Source organism: Scomber japonicus, chromosome 15 (genome assembly GCF_027409825.1).
Source record: "Scomber japonicus isolate fScoJap1 chromosome 15, fScoJap1.pri, whole genome shotgun sequence".
NCBI lineage: Eukaryota > Metazoa > Chordata > Actinopteri > Scombriformes > Scombridae > Scomber > Scomber japonicus.
The window spans coordinates 24,162,803-24,184,303 of record NC_070592.1 but is presented as its reverse complement, the minus strand read 5'-3'; the positions used below and the strand labels follow the sequence as shown (position 1 = coordinate 24,184,303).

At 38.8% G+C, this 21,501-nt stretch overlaps 1 protein-coding gene across 2 annotated transcripts; it reads left to right on the top strand.

The window, feature by feature from the left end:
• The first annotated feature begins 10,004 nt into the window (after positions 1-10,004).
• Positions 10,005-12,113, top strand: LOC128374071 (hippocalcin-like protein 4). Of its 2 annotated transcripts, XM_053334312.1 has the most exons (3): positions 10,005-10,166; positions 11,581-11,796; positions 11,916-12,113. In XM_053334312.1, exons 1-3 carry the CDS (start codon positions 10,005-10,007, stop codon positions 12,111-12,113), a joined length of 576 nt encoding a protein of 191 aa, XP_053190287.1. The 2 variants fall into 2 exon arrangements, with proteins under 2 accessions (XP_053190287.1, XP_053190288.1); XM_053334313.1 differs by lacking the exon at positions 11,581-11,796.
• The last annotated feature ends 9,388 nt before the right edge of the window (positions 12,114-21,501 follow it).

Below are 21,501 nucleotides of genomic sequence, written 5' to 3'. Positions count from 1 at the left end.
TGTTTCTTAAAACGTTACGCTCATGTGAATAAAGGATGGTGATGAGAGGATAGCTTTCAGTGCAGGAACAGGGTTAAATGCTGCAGGCATTTGTCCCATGCTCCGCTTTCTCTTGTTCCCCTTACGCTCCTTTCAACACTACGTATGTGTGTGTGTGTGTGTGTGTGTGTGTGTGTGTGTGTGTGCTTACGGGACTTGGGTATAATATTTGTTCTTGGAAATGTTTTTGTCTGGTGCTGAAACACCTGAGCCTTACAACCAAACAACTCTCCACCAGGGCTTATGTAATATAGGAAGGTGTGTTTGTGTGTGTGTGTGTTTGTGTGTTTATGTGCTCATGCTGGCATCTTTCCCCTTGTGTCTGAGTTTAAAAGGTGTCGCCTGAATATTATTAGCTACATTGTACAAGGCTGTGCAGGTTTGATAGGGCACAGACAGAAACAATAGCTGACAATTAGAGCAGCACTCAGACATGAGTCACCCAGACTTCAGTAAATGTGTAACAACTGTGGCAATAAACGAATACTGAGGCGAATAAATAATGCTTCGGAGATACAGGAGATAAAAAATTAGCAAAGCGACTGACTCATAACGGTACACACACGCACACACACACACACACACACACACACACATCCACACACACACACACAGCCTTTTTGTCTCCCCGGGCTCAACATGCTGCCTGGTCTTAAATTAGAGTTTGAACCGCACCAAGGTGAGCTGCGTTTCTATAGCGATACATCTTTTCTGTTCCAGTCACTGGAGAGATTTATGTAGATTAGGATAATATGGAGATCACCCTGATAGGAAACAACACATCAGCACCAAACACATACTGTAATAAGTCAATACAAATAAGTACATAGATAACCATTGTCATATTAACTAGACTATCACTGTTTACTGACATTTTTTGGATTGAAGCTTTGAATTAAATGACAACATTCAAATCATGAGAACATAACCCTACAACTACTGCTAAGACTATTATCACTCATACCACTACTACTGCTTCTGCTAATAGGTTTATACTACTAATTTAGATCGGCTACAACTACCAATTTAATACTGGGTGATATGGTTGAAATTGATATATTTTTCCTGGTAGCTATGCTCATGATGTGTGGCATTGGCTAGACCATTTTAAGTCTTTTGGGCCAAATGAAGTCCCAAGTCCTTAACAACACGTACAAGTACAAAAAGATTTTGATTCTAATACGCTAAGATTGTGAATCAATTTTTTCAACAAAGGACCTGATGAAGGTGACTTAACAGAGACATATATAGATTTAATAAATGTAACTTTAGTGCTGACAATGTGTGGGAGTTGATAGACTATAGAAAGAAAAAAACATGTTCTTCTTCCAGAAAGTGATTGAGAGCAATTTGGATTTAATACCTTTAACAATAAAACAAAATCATTTATTAACACACATTACACCGCTTGCCCAGGTGTGATCAGGTGAGGAAAATAAGTCATGACTTTTCGAGTATTGTCGAAAGTGATGGAATTCCCTGAGACTGCAGCAATGGTCTTACACTAACATCCTTACACCCAGAATTTTTGATGCAGTGAATTACACTTTAATTTCATTATTCTGATACATGCAGAAGATTACAAACATGCTCCCAAATGTCAGTTACGTCTCATGTTGCATTTCATGGTCTAAAAACACGTTTGAATTGTTTGGCACAAAATTCCCCTCGATTTTTTGAATCAAGTGATATCATCCAGTTTGCAAACTATTACACTATTAGACTATTAGAACCGCACAGCATCCTCACAAGGCTGCCTGTGTTCATTTGATTTAAATAATTGAGACCACTGAAACCTTTTACTGAACAAGCCTGATAATTAAATATTCAAGTAGTGGTAGTGCAGAGTCAGATTTTACCCAATCAAAACTTTAGACTTTCAAATCTCAAGCGAATCGAAGTCTGTTGGTGGTCCAGGGCAGGCTCAAGTGAAGACTTGAAGCATTCAAGGCTCAGACTAGATTGTACAATAATATGAAGCATACTTGTGCTTGTGGACATTGCATTGCCATAGAATTAAATTGCAGGTTTCTAACAGACAACAAGTGTAACTGTCCATTGTTAAATTCAACAATAAATATCTCATCTAAAACATGGCATTGTGTCAGATGAGAAAGACAGGGGCCGATATTTAGATTTCCAATAAAAAACCCGGCATCAAGCTCCTGTATCAGTAAGCCAATTGGTCAGGCCCAGTTGGCAGTGGGACAGTTTCGATTGGCTAAAAGCGTCATCTCCTGCCGCATTGCTTTTTGGCAGCGTGCCGTTGTCAAGACGATGTATTGTTCTCTTTCACTTTTGATGGTTAGATGAGTTGCTGTGAAGACTGTTCAAAGTTTGATTTATCATTCATAACTCTCATCAGAATTCCTCTATACTCTTCTACTCTCTCTACACACACACACACACACACACACACACACACACGCTTCACATTTGTAGTTCATGGAGAGGACTGGTATTGGACTGGTATCCTATTGATTGTTCCCTATTGCTGCTACAGTCCATTGTACTTTTTCCACTCTCACAAAGGTTATTGCCACTGCAGACACACACACACACACACACAGGAAATCACTACTGCATGGTTGGACCAGCTTCCCATTTCTGCGCTCTTTCCAACTCAATTACAGCTTTTGCCAGCTTATCATTTTCAGTCACGGGGACACCAACACATTTTCCCCTCCAGGCTACGTTCAGTTCAAGCCAGAGTTCCTGAGCCTCATAATAATGACAGTGTCAGCCCACTGCTTTCAAGCCTAATTCTACTCCTTTTGCAGTAGGTGTCCATAAAGGAACAGTGTATTTTATATATCAGAAATATGGTAAAGGATACCTGTTTTTGGTAATATCGTGAATTCACCAATTGTGTTGCATAACTATACTATGTACCAGTTTTATCATATTATAATGCCCCTTAAATTCCATGTATGCTTCCAGTAAAGTTGTTTTATGTCTGTGAAGCAGCCAAACTTTAAAGCACCTCTCAGTAATGTGGTAATTAATGCAAGCCATTTAGTCTCTCGCAGTGCATTTCTCTCTTTATTCAGCTCTACATTTAAATTAGAAGTGTTGCACCAATGACCATTGATTAACAAATGTGCTGATAAATGTTTCCGTTGATTGAGCAATTAATTCACCAACTAATGGTTTGAGCCCGATTTTATTAATCGAAGCTTTGAATTGGATTAATGTCACCACGCAATACAGCCATTATGAATTTTTGACCCATAGAAGTTTTATATGTGTAAAACGTTCATCGAGTTGAGAAAAGCGGAAAAAAAATCTGCATCACAATGTAAAGTCTGTGGGCCGAGTGGGGCCAGCAGGGGAAACACTACTACACATTGGACTGTATGGGCGCCATTTTTGGTCCAGTATCCAGCTCTTACAATACATCCATGCAACCATCCTGTTGCATGGATCCAGCTGTTATGAAATGTTTGCAATATTACCAAAGAATATAGTGAATGTGACACATCTTCAAAGGCACTGTATGTACTTTTCCATAACATTCAATATTGATGACTAAATAAAAGTCAAAACCACCTCCCTGTGTGTGTTAATTGATAGTGACCAACAACCGACATTAAGCACCACCAGATTGCTGAATCCTGATTGGTGCACCACCTTTCCCCAACTGAGCCGGAAAAAAAGCAATAAAGAAATCCCTAATGTGAAATAACAAAAACGCTTAATTGTCAGCAAGCAGTGTGTTGATGTTAGAATCATCACTCATAGTAGGAGGTTGATTGAGAAATTGTGTTTTGAGAGCCTTTAAAGAGCAACGTAAAACAAGTGGTTAAATTCCTTCCCTTTTTGCTGTTATGTAGCAGTGTACAGTACAGCTTGTAAGAATCAAATCAAACTGGTATTTGTCGTATTTGTTGTTGCCTTTTATATAAAGCACTCAGGCCATTCATCAGCCTAATAACAAGTGTGTTCTGTGTGTTGGCAAAAATAGCCATCAAAACGTAAGCTTTATTACTGCTGACTGCGGCACGCAATCATGTTTAACTAGCTTATCCAACCAGCTAGATCGCCGTCAAGCCGGGTTGGCAAACACACAAACACGCACATCCGCAGAGTCTCCTACGCATTCACAACTCAGATTATACTTTGTGTTTACTATCGGTCTGACAGCTGGAATGAACACGCGTTAAGGCCCCTTCAGACTCAATAAGATGCACTTCGTCTTCTTCTATTGAACACCTGTTGGGACAATTTTTCTACAAGCTCAGCTTATCTGCCCGCCGCGTCCCATCTTTTCTCGTCCTTCCAGCTTCATCGCCTTTTTTGCTCCCTGTCTGTTTGTCTTCCCCCTCCTCAGACGTGTGAATTCAGATTGAGTCATCCTCCCCCTCTTCTCTTTTTATTTATTTTTCTTCTACAACACAGCTTCTTCGCCATGTCTTGCTGTGTCTTTTCTCCTTTTTTTATCACTTTTAGTTCAGTGTATGAGTGTCTATGTGTGTAAGAATGTCAGAGACAGCCTGTGTGTGATATAGGACTAATATGCTGGTAGAAGCTGGTGTGTGCGTGCGATTGTGTGTATCTGAATGTGCGTGCTGAGGCTTCCGCCGTGTGTTGACGTGAACGGACTGTCAAAGACGTCATCGTGCACAGCAGCAGCATGTTGCCACTGTTAATTGATCACTATGGCAGGATGTGCTGTGTGTTGTATATTTGAGGGAAATTGCAGCATTTTGGGAATAAAAGCTATTTCTATTAGCGCCAGAGGGAGTGACTTAAACGTGTTGGCATTAGAGCACATGAATAAGTGTCTCTTTGGATTTGATCCTTTGTTAGGCTGTTAAGGGTTTCTGAAAGCCAGAACTGATACTTGGATTAAGTGTTTAAATAGTAATGTGTGTGTCAAACAGTGTGAGTAACAATATGGCATCCTTTTCTGTGGGTAGAATTATTTTCTCTGTCCGTTCAGACCTATTCCTGCTCCTGCTAACCTCCAAACTATTCTTCTCTTCCTTCCAAACTCATCATTAACTGTGTACCACAACATTTTGATCGTGATCTACATTTACTCAGCCAGGAACTGGTTCATTCTGTTTGGTCAGAGGGGTCATGTTTTATTTTACTCTCACAAATCAGTAGCGAGTGACATAACATGGATTGGTTGCTAGGAGCAGTTCACATATTTCATAACAATTCAAGAGCTTTTACAGCTGCACTTATTGATTTTGACCGTGAATCTAACCTAAAACCCAACACTGATAAATTATCGTTGTATAAAGTGGATAAAATGTTGCCTATTCCCACATTCAGCAGACATAGAGCAATTCAAGTCTTTGTAAAGCAATAATATATGTGTTCTGTCATCATGTATTTAAAATTAGGTTTCAAAATCATGGAAAAATAAGCAGTATTCTATGTTCTGAAACTCTGGGGGCGCGTCCACTAAAGGCGCTCAATTAGCTCCCCCACCTGGACAGTCTGAACACACATGCCGAACTCCATTGAAAGTAATGCTAGGAGCTGCTGTTTAATTTGGCACCAATTTTGTCAGTAAATGTGGACTTATTGTTATTAAAAACTGTTTATATGAAATTGTCATTTTGTCAATGAAGTGTCAATGTTACTTGCTTCCTTGAAAAGTACTGGATGTAGCATCTGCAGGAGCACATCTGTAGTGACCTAATGGAACTGCAGATGGGATGGTTAATTCTCTGTATGTTTGTCCATATGACTGATTCCTTTCACATTACACATGGTCATTTGGATCAATTGTTAATACAAAATATTGATTAGTGAAACTTTAGAGTTGTTTCTTGTAAGTTGACTTGTAACAACCCATACAGCTACGTCAATCACATCCACACTTTTCCTGTGACTATTTTTCATCAAGGCAGCTATTTTTCTGGCTTAGGCACAGACAGCTGATATCTGTTCACATACATAAGCATGTCACAGAAAGTGGAGCGGAGCAGGTTGACCCAAATGCAAGAGACGGGAAGAGAAGGCAGGGCTGCAGAAAAAAGGTTTTTAATTTTCAGGCAAAAACAAAACTAGACAGACTTGACAAGACTAGATAAAGGTTTCCAAAGAAGACTGAAGAGAAGATCCAAGACAAACCAACCCAATCAAGCAACAGGGCACAGGTGGTGCAACACAAGGGCAGACTGGGAGCTGATGGGCTGGGGAAGACACAAGGAGCAGACAAGGGTTAATGAGGAAAATGAAGGACAGGTGTGGAGTGGAGCACACAAGGAAAACATGGCAGCAAACTGAAAATCAAAGCCAAAGAAACACACTTAGAAAACCCAATTATAAATAAGCAAAACCAAAACGACTGAACGACACAGGAAACTACCATAACACAAGGAGTCCAGAAACATGAGGCCATGACAAAGCCAAAATGAGAAACATTCATAAAGGCTGGTTCATCTGTATTATGGTATTGAATGACTCTCATTAAGCTCTGAAAGGCGTACTAGAGAGAGAGAGAGAGAGAGAGAGAGAGAGAGAGCGAGAGCGAGAGAGAGAGAAGTAAAAAGAAAGAGGGGTTATCTCTAGATAGCCTTTAACACCTGAATAGTACAATAGAGTTCTGCTTTAGTAAGACGTGCTGGCAGAGAACTGTGCAACTGCCTGGAAGACAGCATCCGACCTGGGAACCGTTACAATGAACCCAATTATATCAAGTGCCTCTCCTGCCAGAGTGAGCAGTCTTTATTTTGGGATGGGATAAGTTTCCGATGTGTTTGCTCACCTAGTTAGTCGCACATCTCGCTGTCTTCGGCAGGAAACTCTATTATCTGCTGCATTTCCTTCCCTAAATGAGGGATAAAATCTCATCTGCCTCAGTCAGAGGCAAGGAATGTTAAACCTCTGTGGAGTGTGTGTTTAGGCCTACGTGTTTGTGCCCAGGAGGGTAGAAGATGAAATAAACTGAATACATGTGGCAGAGGTTGGTGTGTTAGTTGAGCTACGTGACTCTAACATTTCTGTTTAATGGTGGTCTCTCTACACTGCCCCTCTCTCCCTCAGGGGAAAATGCCACTACAGGTGTTGCTGCCACAACAAGACTCCCCTTATGCGATCCCTCTCGACACCGCCGTCCACAGCATCTGTCCGCATCCATCCTGCAGCAGTTAACCTTGTGAAACTGTGCGTGTGCCCATGCATATTTTTTGTGCCTGTGTGAAGACACAGTGCTAGTTTGTTTAAATAATGCATTGGATTTATCTTCAAAAAGGTTTGGAAAAATTGCTTCACAAAGCACGAAATGCCATTCTAACCTCAAAAACCCCAAGTCACTTCTGAGTGGATTCATTTGTGTTTTTGCTGCATAAATACACTTTTATAGAAGTGGTACATGTACAATTGGTCTTTTATGGCTGTCACATGCTGGGTTGTATTTTAACATGTTAAAGCTATTTTTCCGAAAAGAAGATAAATATGTTTGAGTTTTGTTGTAGCAGGATTGCAGATTAATATCCAACTTTACCCACTGAGAGTTAAAACATTGACCTTTGATAGCACCTGCTTTTATATTTCTCATCTATTTTACAGGCACATTTCTTTTCATTTTCTTCTTGAACAGTGCCCTTTCTCTTCTCTGAGAAGGGAGAACATTCGTTTTTTCGTGTTTCAACTTGATAAGATCACTGGTGACCTTTTCAAAGCAAGTTAATGCTAGAATGGCCCGTCTCCTATTGATATCCTTTATTGCTCTTGCTACCGTCTTTCTCTAAGCTCATGGGTCTCCTACAGTCCCCTATTCCTTGTCATGGGAATACAAAGTCTAAAATATTTGTGTAGCTTGTAGTGACTTCAGGTCCTGCTGGCTCTTTCTACATGACTCACATGCCATAAAACTCGACTGGATGATGTTTCAGCCACTAAACTGTCCCCATGCTCTCCCTGCAATTTAGAGGAGGATTTGTGGCCGCTTGGCTCAGATGTGTCGGCTGTGTCCTGGTGTCAAAGTGCGAAAACTGTCAGACTGGGCTATGAGTCAGGGATGGCGTCACGAAGGCACTGCAGTGGTCCTCAGCCATGTTAATATGTGTGTGGTGAGGTCACTGGCTGATCAGTCTGGGTAATGGTCTATTTTATGGCCAAAATAGCAGCAATGCTACGAGGGGCTTTACTTGCAGAAAGCGATTATGGAAGTAGAGTGATATGAGTCATTATGGAAATGAAAAGGTCTTTTGTAGCATGGACATTTTGTCTGTAATGATGGGCAAAGGTAAAAGTATTCATCTAAACCACTCATTAAAATCAGGGATTCCACTTGTTCAATGCTACTTAACGGCTTTATCCTGATAAAATATTTTACACTTGGATCTTTATGCATTTAAATGAAGTGATTATTATTTCACCTTACCATTAAAATGAATCACTCATGCAGTCAAATGTATGATATTTTATATGTTTTTAATGCAGTTCCTTAAATATACACTTACAAGAAAACAAACTCACTGAAACCATTTGCAATTTGTTTTAAGATATGAGAAATACACAAAGTGAGCAAATATGTGTACAGAAATTATTCCAACTAAGGGAAATAAACCTTAAATCTCAAGGGACCTAAAGAAACTGATCAGAGAGTCTTAGAGAGTAATTTGAAGTATAAGGGACAAAGAATTGGTTTAAGCAATACAGATTACAGTTAAAGGGAATACATGTGAGATTAAGTTGATAATAATGACATTGCTCTTATTATAAATGACACTGAGAGGAAGAAGATTGGTTTTAGAAGCATTTTGATGAACAATATCAGAATAGTCTCTTATTAGTAATATAAAATGTGAAGTAAGTTTCATTCGACATTAAAGGTGCAATGTGTAGAATTTAGTGGCATCTAGCAGAACAGACTTGACAGAAATGGAATATAATATCCATAAGTATGTTTTAATTAGTGTGTAATTACCTGAAAATAACAATCAATGTGTTTTTGTTACCTTAGAATGAACCTCAAGTCAGGTATATTATCACTCAACATCAATATCACTTATTTACTTTTGTACATAATGTTACTATTATTACTATATTTCTTGCTACTATTGTTTTTATTGCTTTTGTACTTATTTGTTGTTCTTTATTCTTTTAATTGGCGCTTTTTTACCGTCCACTTTGCTGCTACAGTATTTCCCCATCGTGGGACTAATAAAGGAATATCTTATCTTATCTCTTATCATTATGGCACCTTTCTGTAGAGGTTTGCCACCATTGAAAAGTAAAACCACGGACAATTATATTAGACTTTGTTTTATGTAACAATAGTTTGTTATCTGTCAGCTGTTAACAAGAGATTAGGTTGAGTTAGCAATTCTGATTTACACACATGGGCATCAACACATTGCTTTCTGTTATGAAGGTATACTGATTGGTTACAATGCATGGGGAAAGGCCAATAACATGGGTCTTATAAATAAAAAGATAATGATCCAGTAGATCAAATGTTCTAGTGAGATTAATAAATGCTGCATCTGTAAGATTAGTTATTTGATGCAAAGACATCATTACTGAATTATTATTACTGAGTGCAGTAGAGAGTTTAAAATGTATCAAAATAAATCTGAAATTAATATATTATTATTATTACTATTAGTGATGATGGAATATATAAAAATACATAATTTAAAATACTTTGGCAACAACAAAAATGATAAAATAATCACTCTGTAGTTACTGGGATAACGTTTGCCACCATCTCTATGAAGAAACATTTGTTAGTTTGTATATTTAGTTCCTCATTAGCTTCTGTAACAACAACAGGAGCTATCATTATCATACAGTGTATTTTGACACATAAAGTCAGTGCAGCCTGCATCTGTGTGTTTAAGTGTGGAGGTAATTCCTTGTTTGCATCCATCCCCAGAGAGCTGTGCTAGACAACAACACAAGGACTTTACCGCTGTTGCTGGTGTTTGTCTACCACTTCCTCCTGTTCATCCAGTCTCTCTCTCTCTGTATTGTTCCCCCCAGAGAGGTGAAGTACAATGGGGAAACACAACAGCAAGCTGGCCCCAGAGGTCCTGGACGATCTGACCAAGAACACTGAATTCAACGAGGCGGAGCTCAAGCAGTGGTACAAAGGCTTCCTCAAAGACTGTCCCTCAGGCATCCTCAACCTGGATGAGTTTCAGCAGCTCTATGTTAAGGTGAGGTGGAGCATAGGAGATAGGCAGGAGGAGGGGAATGGTGGCTTTAGGTGCAGTTAGCAACTGATTTTGCAGCCGTGAGGTGGAGGAGGAGGAGGAGGAGGAGGATCTACAGAAATGGATAAAATAATTTTTTTCATCGCCATTTCTTGGTCTACTGTTAAAATTATACTCTTGTTACATAAAACAAAAGGTTGCCTCTTTAATGACTCATTCACAACATTATTGAGCTGTTATGTAGAAAGCTTATGTTACTGTGGCTGACTAATCGTCCTATGTTTGGGACCCTGAGAGGAGTTGAAGCCTCTATTAATGCCAGCATCTCTATTACTGCCTGAAACTCAGTCAGAACATTCAGAGACCACACAGGTCCACAGAGAGGCTGAATTTTATCAACTTTTATTTTAGTGTTAAAAGTTCCACCTACATAAATACTGTGTGTAATAGATTAAGCTACAAATAAAAATAATATTGTTGTAAACTTTTCAGAAGTTGGTATTGGCACAAATAATGCCAACAGTTACTGATGTCTTTCAATATAGCTTAATAATCATATTTATATACATAGCTATTGTACTATTATATACACAGGCTATTGACTAAGTCTTAAGTCTAACCTCTCATAGAGCGGCACTAACCAAACACATATTAGTCACTACAGTTATGACAAGTATGAGTCACTGTGTTGTGATTACAGCAAGATGGTTGTGTGCACTGCATGTAGCAGACCGCTGTTGTGCCGTCAAGCCGATGTCCTCTCAGCTAGCACTGTCATAATTATGTGTTAGTGTCACCAACGCCTTCCCATATCACAGCATGTTCTGCCTCACAGTGAAAGTGACACAAATTGTACACCATGATGTTACTGTGACCAGAAACTAGCATGAAGAAACTTTTTCATCCTTGAGTCTACTTTAATTAATGTAATCAGTGACACAAAATAAGGCGAAAAAAGAAAACTAATTATCTGGTAATGCTTACTACCTGCATTCTAACCCATTCTGCACAAAAAGGTATATATAGAATATATATTGAGACACTATAAATGTTTGTAGGGCACTAAAACTCATGTCCCCAAAACAACTGATTTGATAACACTACTGTCTGGTGTAGTAGAGAAATAATATTTTATTAAGGAAATCTCCATTACACATAATTCAACTTACATTCAACTCACATATTTTGTGTTGGACCTACTAGGTTTCTGACAGTGACCATAATTAGCAACATCAAGAGAATAGGTCAAACCTTGTGTCCTATTTTTGTAGAGCCCAAAAAAAACCCCAGAACCACTGCCCCTGTTATCAGATCTAGTCACGATCAACCATCTTGGTTTTCGTCTTCCATTCACCAACATTTAAAACAAGGAAGTGATGCAAGATGCAAATAATGCCTTATGTTTTAATTTTTTCAGTTTTTCCCCTATGGTGACGCCTCCAAGTTCGCCCAGCACGCGTTTCGGACGTTTGACAAGAATGGCGACGGGACCATCGACTTCAGGGAGTTTATCTGCGCCCTGTCCATCACCTCCAGGGGCAGCTTCGAGCAGAAACTCAACTGGGCCTTCAACATGTACGATCTGGACGGGGATGGCAAGATCACACGCATGGAGATGCTGGAGATCATCGAGGTGTGTTTGTGAGTGGGTAGTGGGTAGCAGGCATAAGTCAGTGTGTGCCTGAGGAATCATCTTGTAAGAATAGAGATGATTCATGCTAATATACATATATTCCTTTTTTCCCTCTGCAGGCCATCTACAAGATGGTCGGCACCGTGATCATGATGCGTATGAACGAGGACGGGCTGACCCCTCAGCAGCGCGTGGACAAGATCTTCTCCAAGATGGACAAGGACCACAACGACGAGATCACCCTGGAAGAGTTTAAAGAGGCCGCCAAGTCCGACCCCTCCATCGTCCTACTGCTGCAGTGTGACATGCAGAAGTAGAGAGCGGTGGGTGGAGATGGAGGGAGGGAGGGGGAGAGGGGAGGGACTGGGGAAGAGTTGAACTGAAACAAGAGAAGGGAGAAGGATGAGAGAAAAGAGAGGCAAGGAAAAAAAGGGAGGGATGCGGTTAGAAAGGAGGAGGAGGAGGAGGAGGAGGAGGAGGAGAGAGGTAGAGAAGCCTTTTCTCTTTTTATCCTCTTTGAGGCAGTGATGACTGGGAATGAGCCATGTTTGGAACACACCGGACCCCTGATTGATGCCATTCTTTTCTGCCAACCCTGCAGTACACTTCTGCTGTACTTCTGCTTCAGTGTAGCAGAAATGGTCTTTATAAATCTGGAAATCCCTCCAGCTCCTTTGGTGCAGTCCAAAAAAAAAATAATGTGGGGATTTACAGAGGAAATATGAGGAAGTATCCCTCACATTTTACACTGTCAGACTCTGTGCCTGAGCCTGCAGAGTGCAAACATCAGCAGTCTTTTTATATTCCTTCTACATTCGACTTTCTTATTTGCATAACACAGTAGGATTTTTCCACCTTGTGCATGATCTTGATCTAAGTTGTTATTGCATAGCAGGTTCCTTCTATAAGCTAACATGGAATCCTTAATTTCAGTGGGTATAAAATATATATATAACACACACAGTCACCAGATGTCTCCACCATCTGGTTTCCCACTTTCCATCACAGAAAGACGATTTCTAAACGCACCCACAGTGTTAATTTTCGGTGCACCGTGGGGTAGTTTGAAAAAAAGAAGAGGAATGATATCAAACCAAGAAAGGGGCTGCTGTGTGGTCCGCATGGCTCATTTCGAGAGACGAGAGAGGAGCAAATCTTATGAGATGGAATTATGTAAATGAACAATACCATGAGGCATGTGTGAGTCTGTGAGTGTGGATGTGAGGATATGTGTGTGGAAATGTGTTTTTTTGTGCGTATGTACTCAATAGTTTATCTCCAGCCAAAACCCCACACAGTTGTATGGCACTTAAAGAGAGCATTGCTAGCAGAGTACAGCCTGATGTTCACATGCTTTATTCTCCAAGTATAAAGCAGGCAGGTGATGAATGTCTCATGGTGGCAGCATGGTGAAGCATACTGATGGGGCTACTCACTGACTAAATCTTCCTCCACGTATAATGGAATCAATATCTTATCAAAATGATTACATGTGTTTTATTAAAAGGACATGTAATTAAGTTAGAATAGAGGCATGTCCTCCACATTATGTAATCTGGACTTTCTCCAGCAGATGATGCAGCAAGTGCTCCCTGCATAGCTGTCTATGATTGTATAAGATAACATTTGCATGCATTCAGTAGTCTGAAGCAACAGATAAAGTGATAATTCAACAGAAAGCATCACATTACTGATTTGACAATAATTTGATGAAGAAGAGCCACCATGTTTATCATTTTTATTTGATTATATTATCGTTTTAGTCTGTATATTTCTTTTCACCAGGAGGCGCCAAAGATGGTTTTAAAATGATACACATAGTGGCTTTAATATATCAGAGATGTTATGAATTATGATATTAATGCAGTTACTCACAAGTTGTTTTTACAATTGGTAGTACTTACTGCATAAGATGAATTACCTTTAATAGATGATCAAATGTAATGGTTTTAACAAATAATGGGTATTAAAATTTTAACATCCTTTATTGCTGGAGATTTTAACCAAATTTTGACAAGTCATTATAATATAGTCATTATAATAGCAGAGACGTTGTGCTTTATTCAGCTCTGTTTCACTTTACAGTGAAGTTTTGTTTTTGATAGAATGATAGAAAGATAGATTTAAGTTGAACCAAAAATAGAGCAAACATACAAAAGTGTATAAAATGTGCTATGGCTTCTCAAAGACCTGCAATTTGAGCAACAGAAGGAGCCACTAGAACAGTGTGGAGTGGGGATAATCAGGACAGTAATTACAGGCCATATGACAGAAACGGTATTGCTCAGAAAGGCCAAACCTGCCTCTGTGATTCATTGTTGTTTCACATGAAAAGCTGAAATAGCCGTCTCTCTTCTTCCTCTCCCACTGTCCTGCTCTAGGCCCCTTTTTTGTCTTCTTCCTCCCTAAATGTCAGAGAGGAAGCGCTTTGATAATAGGTGGAGGGAGAGGAACTTTGCTGAACTCAGCTCAGATCTAAAATCAATGCGAAAAAGAGCAAAAGGTTGAAGAGGAAGCCTGGGTGGTGTGCGTCTATGTGCGTCTGTGCATACGTATGTGAATGAACGCAGATAACTGGCAAGTGGAAAACCACTTGTACATTACAGTAAAAACAGTCAGAAATTCCCAACTTTTGTCTTAGAATCACAAGCTCTATGTTTCTGAAGATCAATGTGAACAATCAGAGTGAACAAAATAATAAAAAAATCATACTTTGCGCTATATCTAATTTATATTTAGTATAGTTTTCATTAAATTCAGGCAATTGCAAGAAATCATTGCAAATTAATATATTTATCCTTTGCCACAGGTATTTCACAATCATGCAGTGTTTAAATGGAAGTTTAAAGGAATAGTTTTGAGAAATACGTTCATTCCGTTATCGTTAGCTTAGCTTAGTACAAAGACAGGAAACTGTATGGATTAAAAAAAACAACATATAACAAGTTGAGCCTTAGATGTGCTGGCAGGTAGATGTTTCCCCGTTTTCAATCTTTGTGGTAAGCTAACTGTCTCTTTGCTATAGCTGCATATTAAATTGACAGATACAAGAGTTCTCAGCAAAAAGGTATGTGTATTACATGTATTTCCCCACAATGCTGAAACATTCATTTTAATGGAAGTTTCATTCATTACACTGTAGTTATTATCAGTCTTGAATGTTGCCTATATTTGCCTGCAAAAAAGGTACAAATACACCCAGTGTTTACTGAAACAAGTTTAGTCTTTTGACTGCGAGCACAGGAGAATGAAATAGAAATTGCTTTTTCTTGACCTGGATGGTAACAATTGATAGGTCAAGGAGAGAAAAGATGGAGAAATTACAAGATAACCGCAGTACAAAGTGAACCTGGCTAGAGTTACGGGAAAAAGAGGTTACATAATCATGCAGTGACAGTCGACAAAGCCTTGATTGTGTATTTAGGATTTAGAAAAGGAGCTAATGAGAATGAGAATTTAGCGCCTTGTTAGCATTTTAAAAATTCTTGAAGTTGTTACGTTATCATTGTTTATTTACCTCAGTGAAGAAATACCGTAATTCTGACAAACTGAATCAAACCATTCATACCAGACCATTCCAAATTTTCAACATGAAAGCAGCAAAATATGTGGCTTCTCTCCTTTCAGCCAATCAGAATCCAACTCCTTCTTCTCACTCAGGCAATGAACGTGCTCCCTCCCTAAAAACTACAGAATGAGCCTCCTTTGTGCGATAATGTAATGATAAAACTGTATGTACATTATAATACGACTGTAATCGTATTTATGAATATAAACAAATATAATATGTAAATGTAAATGTACCACTAGCTTAGACCTAATTTCATATGATGACACAGCTACTGTGCATGAGTGTGAGTGTGTGTGTGTGTGTGTGTGTGTGTGTGTGTGTGTGTGTGTGTGTGTGTGTGTGCATGCATGTATGTTTGACAGAGCGATAGAGTGTGTGACAGAGTGAGCCTGAGTAACTGTGAGTGCTTGTGAAAGCTCAGTGTGTGCTGTATGTCTGGACACTTTTGCGAGTGTTCACACGTGTTTTGTATTTGTATCATTTGTGTAACAAGAGATGCCTCAGTCTAGTTTAACTTTGTAAAATTTGAGTGTAAACCTTCACACCGAAGCACTGAGTGTTATTACCCACACATACACTTGCTTTTGTGGTCCGCTGGTATACAGTATGTACTGTCTCCGATATGGGACGTGTTGTTTCGTTTGCTGTAGCCTACTGTTACTGCAGTTCTACAAATAATACTCACATATAGAGGTTAGCTTTCACCAAATGGCAGAATTGACATCTCATGTCAGTAGACAGTCAAGGGGGGGAGGGGGGCTTTTCAAATGAAAGTGGATGTTGTTGGCAGGGGAAGACTGAGGTGTGAGTGACGAAAGTAATAAAAAAGAAAAACAGTAGTCCTGTGTCACAGTGTCACCCAGTGGATGGAAACATAATGTCACACCTCACAACAAGTCAACCACTGTACAGCTTCCCTTTTGTTATTTCTGCAACAAACATGCCTGGAGATCAAAACTGACGATGTTACAGGATGTAAATGACTTGATCAGGCGAGTCTTACAGTCTTATGTTTCTCCCCCCAAAAAAAAGTGCTGTGAGAAAAATGAGCTTGTTATTTTCTTGAATCAGCTAATATTGTGACATCTTGATGTTGTTGGAATAAATGTCCAGAAAGCTTCATTATAAATGAAACAAATGAGGCTAAGCATGTGGAAGTAAAAACAAAAGCCTTCCATGTGTTTCACATCTTGGTCACTTACAACCAATTGTTTTATGCAGATTTTATGTTATTAAATGAACTATTGGAATAAACAAAATATTTAACTAATCTGTTATTTTTCCTCTTTTTTACAATAATGTATCAAATACTGTAACTGTGTGACAGACTGAGACAACAAGCATTATTACCTGACCCTGTTGTCCGTCTTAGCTCTACAGCGCTTTTAGCCTACTTTAGCACCTTGTTTTGGTTTTATAGCCCCACAAATCCACTCTTATCAACCCTGATTCCAGCCGCAGGAAGCAGCTACCTGCCATGCACCAAACACCAGACAGACAACTAGATTTGCTAGCTGGTAGACATATAACTGTAGCTAGCAAGTTAGGAATTACCCTCAGAAAAGGTTGGAGACCAAAACTTAAAATTGGAATTCATAATTTGGCCACAAACTAACTTTGTCTGCCAAATGTGTAAATAGTCAACTGTTAGCTAACACATCCAGAACAAATTTGTAAGGTGGCAATGCATCAATATATTGTTTATTTTTTATGCTGCTCTCAAGTGGTATAAAAAGTGTAATGCATCTTTAAAGCCCTTATATGTCAAATTTGAATGAGATTGTCTCATTTACGTTAAACGAACAATGAAATCTACACCAGAATCAGAGTATTTTGAAAGTTGCATATAAACATAAAAAATCTACCCATTGTTTTTGTACAGTTTAGATGATCTGACTTCACTAGGAGAGTTCTTTTTGTAAGAAAAACAAAGAGACATGATGAAGACTGGGAGCTGAGATATCGTAAATTAAGTGCAAATTGTCCCATTTTACAGCCCTGTGTGTTTTGTTGCCTCTTGTTTTGACTCACTATAATAATGTTATAGGCTTGGTTAATCATCCTATATAATGCCAGGCGCTATGCAGTAAAACAGTTTGATTAGAACAGATTGGCTCACAAAGTGGCTCCACAATGTGTTGATCTCCACACTCCTCAGCTGATTAGATTGTGTCCATCCTAATTAGCACCGGCTCAGACAAGAGAGAGCCTCTTTGACTTTCCTTCCCCAAGGTACCAACACACACACACAAGTGATTTTTGAATTTTTGTTTGGATTTTTGCTTTGTCACCTGATGTTTTTTTTATTTATGCTGTACCCAATTACAAAAATCCAACATAGATTTGATGTGCCAAAGACAGGATTGTGTTACGTGTGGAACCTGAGATGTTTGATTGCTATGGTTGTATCAGGGAGTTGAACATGAAGTGATGCTATGTTGATTATACATGACGCACTGAGCTGGGTTACATGAATACACAAATATGAACATGAATATTCTTTTTTTGTAGTTTTTTTTTGTTTGTTTGTTTGTTTTTTGGACAAGGAATCATTTGTGCTCGGTTGTGCAATATAATTCTATTCTTCAACATTTCTCTATGATATTCATGTAAATGTCTATTTGTCCTATCACATGATTTTACTTTTTTGTTTTTTTTTTGTTTTCAATATTGTTAGACTCTTAGAACAAAGACAATGTAATTATTTTTGTTACATAGAATAAAACACATGGATGTCGGGAGTGACTGTTGTTGTCGTTTTTTGGTTCTAGCCCCCCCAGTGTTTCCTCACACACACACACACACAGACACACAGAGGGAGTGAGCCAAGATTATGAGTCACCGTCTCGCAATGATGTCACATTACTGCAGTGATGTCACCATGCTGTTCTCATGGTAACCATGCTGAGGCCACAAGGCAGGGGAGACTCGGACATAAACACACACAAGCACCCACTTACATAGCTACACATGTTTATACATAAGCACACACACAGACACACACACACACCCACACACACACACAGTCATAATCCACAAGGAAATTTAATGACTGCGGAAATTAATTTTGCCTCTGGTATCTGCAGACTCTCATTTACTCAGCTGGACAATGTTGGACACATTGAAATGAGTCATGAAGATTGAGCTTTGACTTCAAGGATCAAAATGGACATTCACTTTTAGACATTGGCCTCCCATGAGAGGTGGAATCCCACATTTTGTGCAGAAAAAATAATTTTTGTTAAAGGAAAATATCACTCAATTCAAGTTTTTTTTGGTGAGATTCAGCCAATATTTGTGAACATAAAGAAGATTGGTACTAAAGAAGACCTCAGAAACACTGAATACACAGATTCAGTGCGACATGGATTTATTTAAAGTGTTACAACTGGCCTATATCATAAAATCAATCCAGATTTGACACCTCCCATTTAGGTCTGATTTCACCTCATTCTACTGTTTAAACTGTGTTCGGCCAGACCCATTATTTTTTCTATGCCTCTTTTCTAGCTGTTCATCACGGATCAATATAAATCTATTCTGAGCCTCGCTGTATCAGGCTTCAGCCCAGTGGAAAACCAAACATCACATTTGCCCAGGCAGAGGCTGAAAAGAGAGAAAGCTTACAACAGTGAATCACACTGCAGCAATAGAGGTCATTTTAAAGACGTGCAGTTTGCAGAGCGGCCACAGGGTGGGGCTGTATGCTCAAGTCACACTCAGAGGTTCCTTTACTATATCTTAACATGATGACAATGGCCTTTAAACTGTAAAAGCTTTGCAAAAACCAGGTAAAGGTCAGATATAAAGTGTTCTTACAACATTTATGTAGGCATATAAAAGCCAAATGAAACATCAACTTTAAAGTGTCTTTTAACTGTTAGGTGAAAATAGGGTGAGGGGTTCAGCATTGCCTTCTCTTAGAGACACAAAGGCATTCAACAACACAACTAACCACACTGACTCACCATCACACTGGCCAATAGCCAGGCAGAGACACATAGCTGCTAAGCAACCCTCTCTCACTGAGTGAATGTCCGGCTGACAGTCACTTAAACCTAATGAATGAACAGAAGAAAGAGGAAAACTCCCACCACTACTACTACTACTACTACTACTATTGCTACTACTATTGCTACTACTCCTGCTTCCATTACCACTAATAATCCTTCTAGTACTGCAACTACAACTTTGTAGCTGAATCAAATACAAAAATTCCATAGTAGTATCGTGACTAACAATAAAACACTCATATTTCTATACTAATATAAAATACAATACAGCAAATACAGGAATTAAAAGAAAGAAAGTAAAACTGACTGATTACATACTAAAAGACTAATGTTCCACAGTGCAGGAAACTCCATCAGCCTCAAGTCTTGACAGAAGAAATGAAGTCCCAAATTGCATTACGTTCATTTTACCCATAAAGGTGACATTTATTTAGATAGGTGTTCAGTAAGTTTGAAATTAAGTGGAAACTGGAATGGTGTTGGCAGTGAACTGAAGCCAACTTTCTTACTTTGAAAACTTATCAAAGTTATAAAAGTTGGTGGTTATTGACCTAAATATTGCAATGTCAGCATGCTAACGTAATGGCAGTCAGACATACTGATGTTTAGCAGGTGTAATATTTACCATGTTCATCATCTTAGTGTAGCGACTTAGCATGATATTTTAAAAAGACACAAATAATAGCTGAAGATGATCTCATTAGCTTCGCAGGTATTTGATCATAAACCAAATAATATGATGATGGTGCCAGATAAAAAGTTAAGTGATCAACAAACTTACCACATTTTATTCTCTGGCTTACATTAATGTCTAAACCAGGGGTGTCAAACTGATTTTAGTTCAAGGGCCACATACAGCCCAAAACCTTTCCAAAAAGAACAAATATTTATATAACAGATGAACAGCCTGAGATTTCTAAAGAAAAATGTGTGCAATTTTATGTCTCAGTCTTTGGCAAATTATTTTGCACAGAAGCTGCTGATTGACAACATATTGCGCAATCTTCAATATATTAATTATTTAAATATGACCACGACATGTATTAATTGTGTTTTTAGAGAATTGTATTCTGGTCATGGTGGAAAAAAAACACTGAAGCAGCATTTTATCTAAAGTAGGCTCCTAACAGTTTAACTTGCTTCTGAAATCTGGCATCACACTTTGCAAAGTTATCCAATGGGTAAGATTAGACCCCATTGTCAGGCTGGTTCTGGCCTGCAGGCTGTATGTTTGACACCCCTGGTCTAACCCTTTCCACCATAGTGGTCACAACTTTGAAGTTTATGTTGGCTCAACAGGACATGTCAGTGAATCATCAAAGTCACTACAACATATTATCTGGAAACCATGAACCATGTCTGTATACGATTTTGTACCAATTCATACTGTATAGTAGATCCTGAAATATTTCAAGCTTTGACCTGGTGGTGGCACCAGAGGGACAATCATTAAAGTCATTAGGGTTCATCCTCTGGGCACCATAAATGGCAATCTCTCATTACAGTCCATCCAGCAGAGATATTACAGAGTGGACCAAAGTGCTGCTTGTTTGGCTAAAGGTATCTTAGGAAGCATTTCTAAAGTTCCATTACAACTAATACTAGTCCTGAATAATCCTGAATATGAATAATACAAGTTAGACTATTGCTACTATGGTTATTACAGTTAATTATACAATTAACAAAATAAATAAAATTGTGAGCAATAAATATTAATGCATATATCAAATATTAATGAACAAATGCCCTGAATAATTAAAAACACAGAGTAAGATATTCCACCAGCGTTAGTTTTTAGCTGTGAATATTGACTGTATTGATCATGCTGCAAAGATAATAAGTCAATATGAATTCTTCACTGCACATGTAGGCAGAGAATGTTTGGTGGCAACTCAGTAGTACATCATTGCGGGATGACAGTAGCCATCGAGGGATTAGAAAAAATTCATCAGTGTCCTTGTGATTAAAATAGCCTGTAAATGAATGTGTGAAGCCACCTTTGTATAAAACAAGACAACAAACCACAGAGAGGGGGGGGGCTCTGGTTGTTTGAAGCCCTGATACTATCCTGAGTTCAGTATGCATGAGTAAGGACACTAATGGCCCTGTGTTTCACTCGGT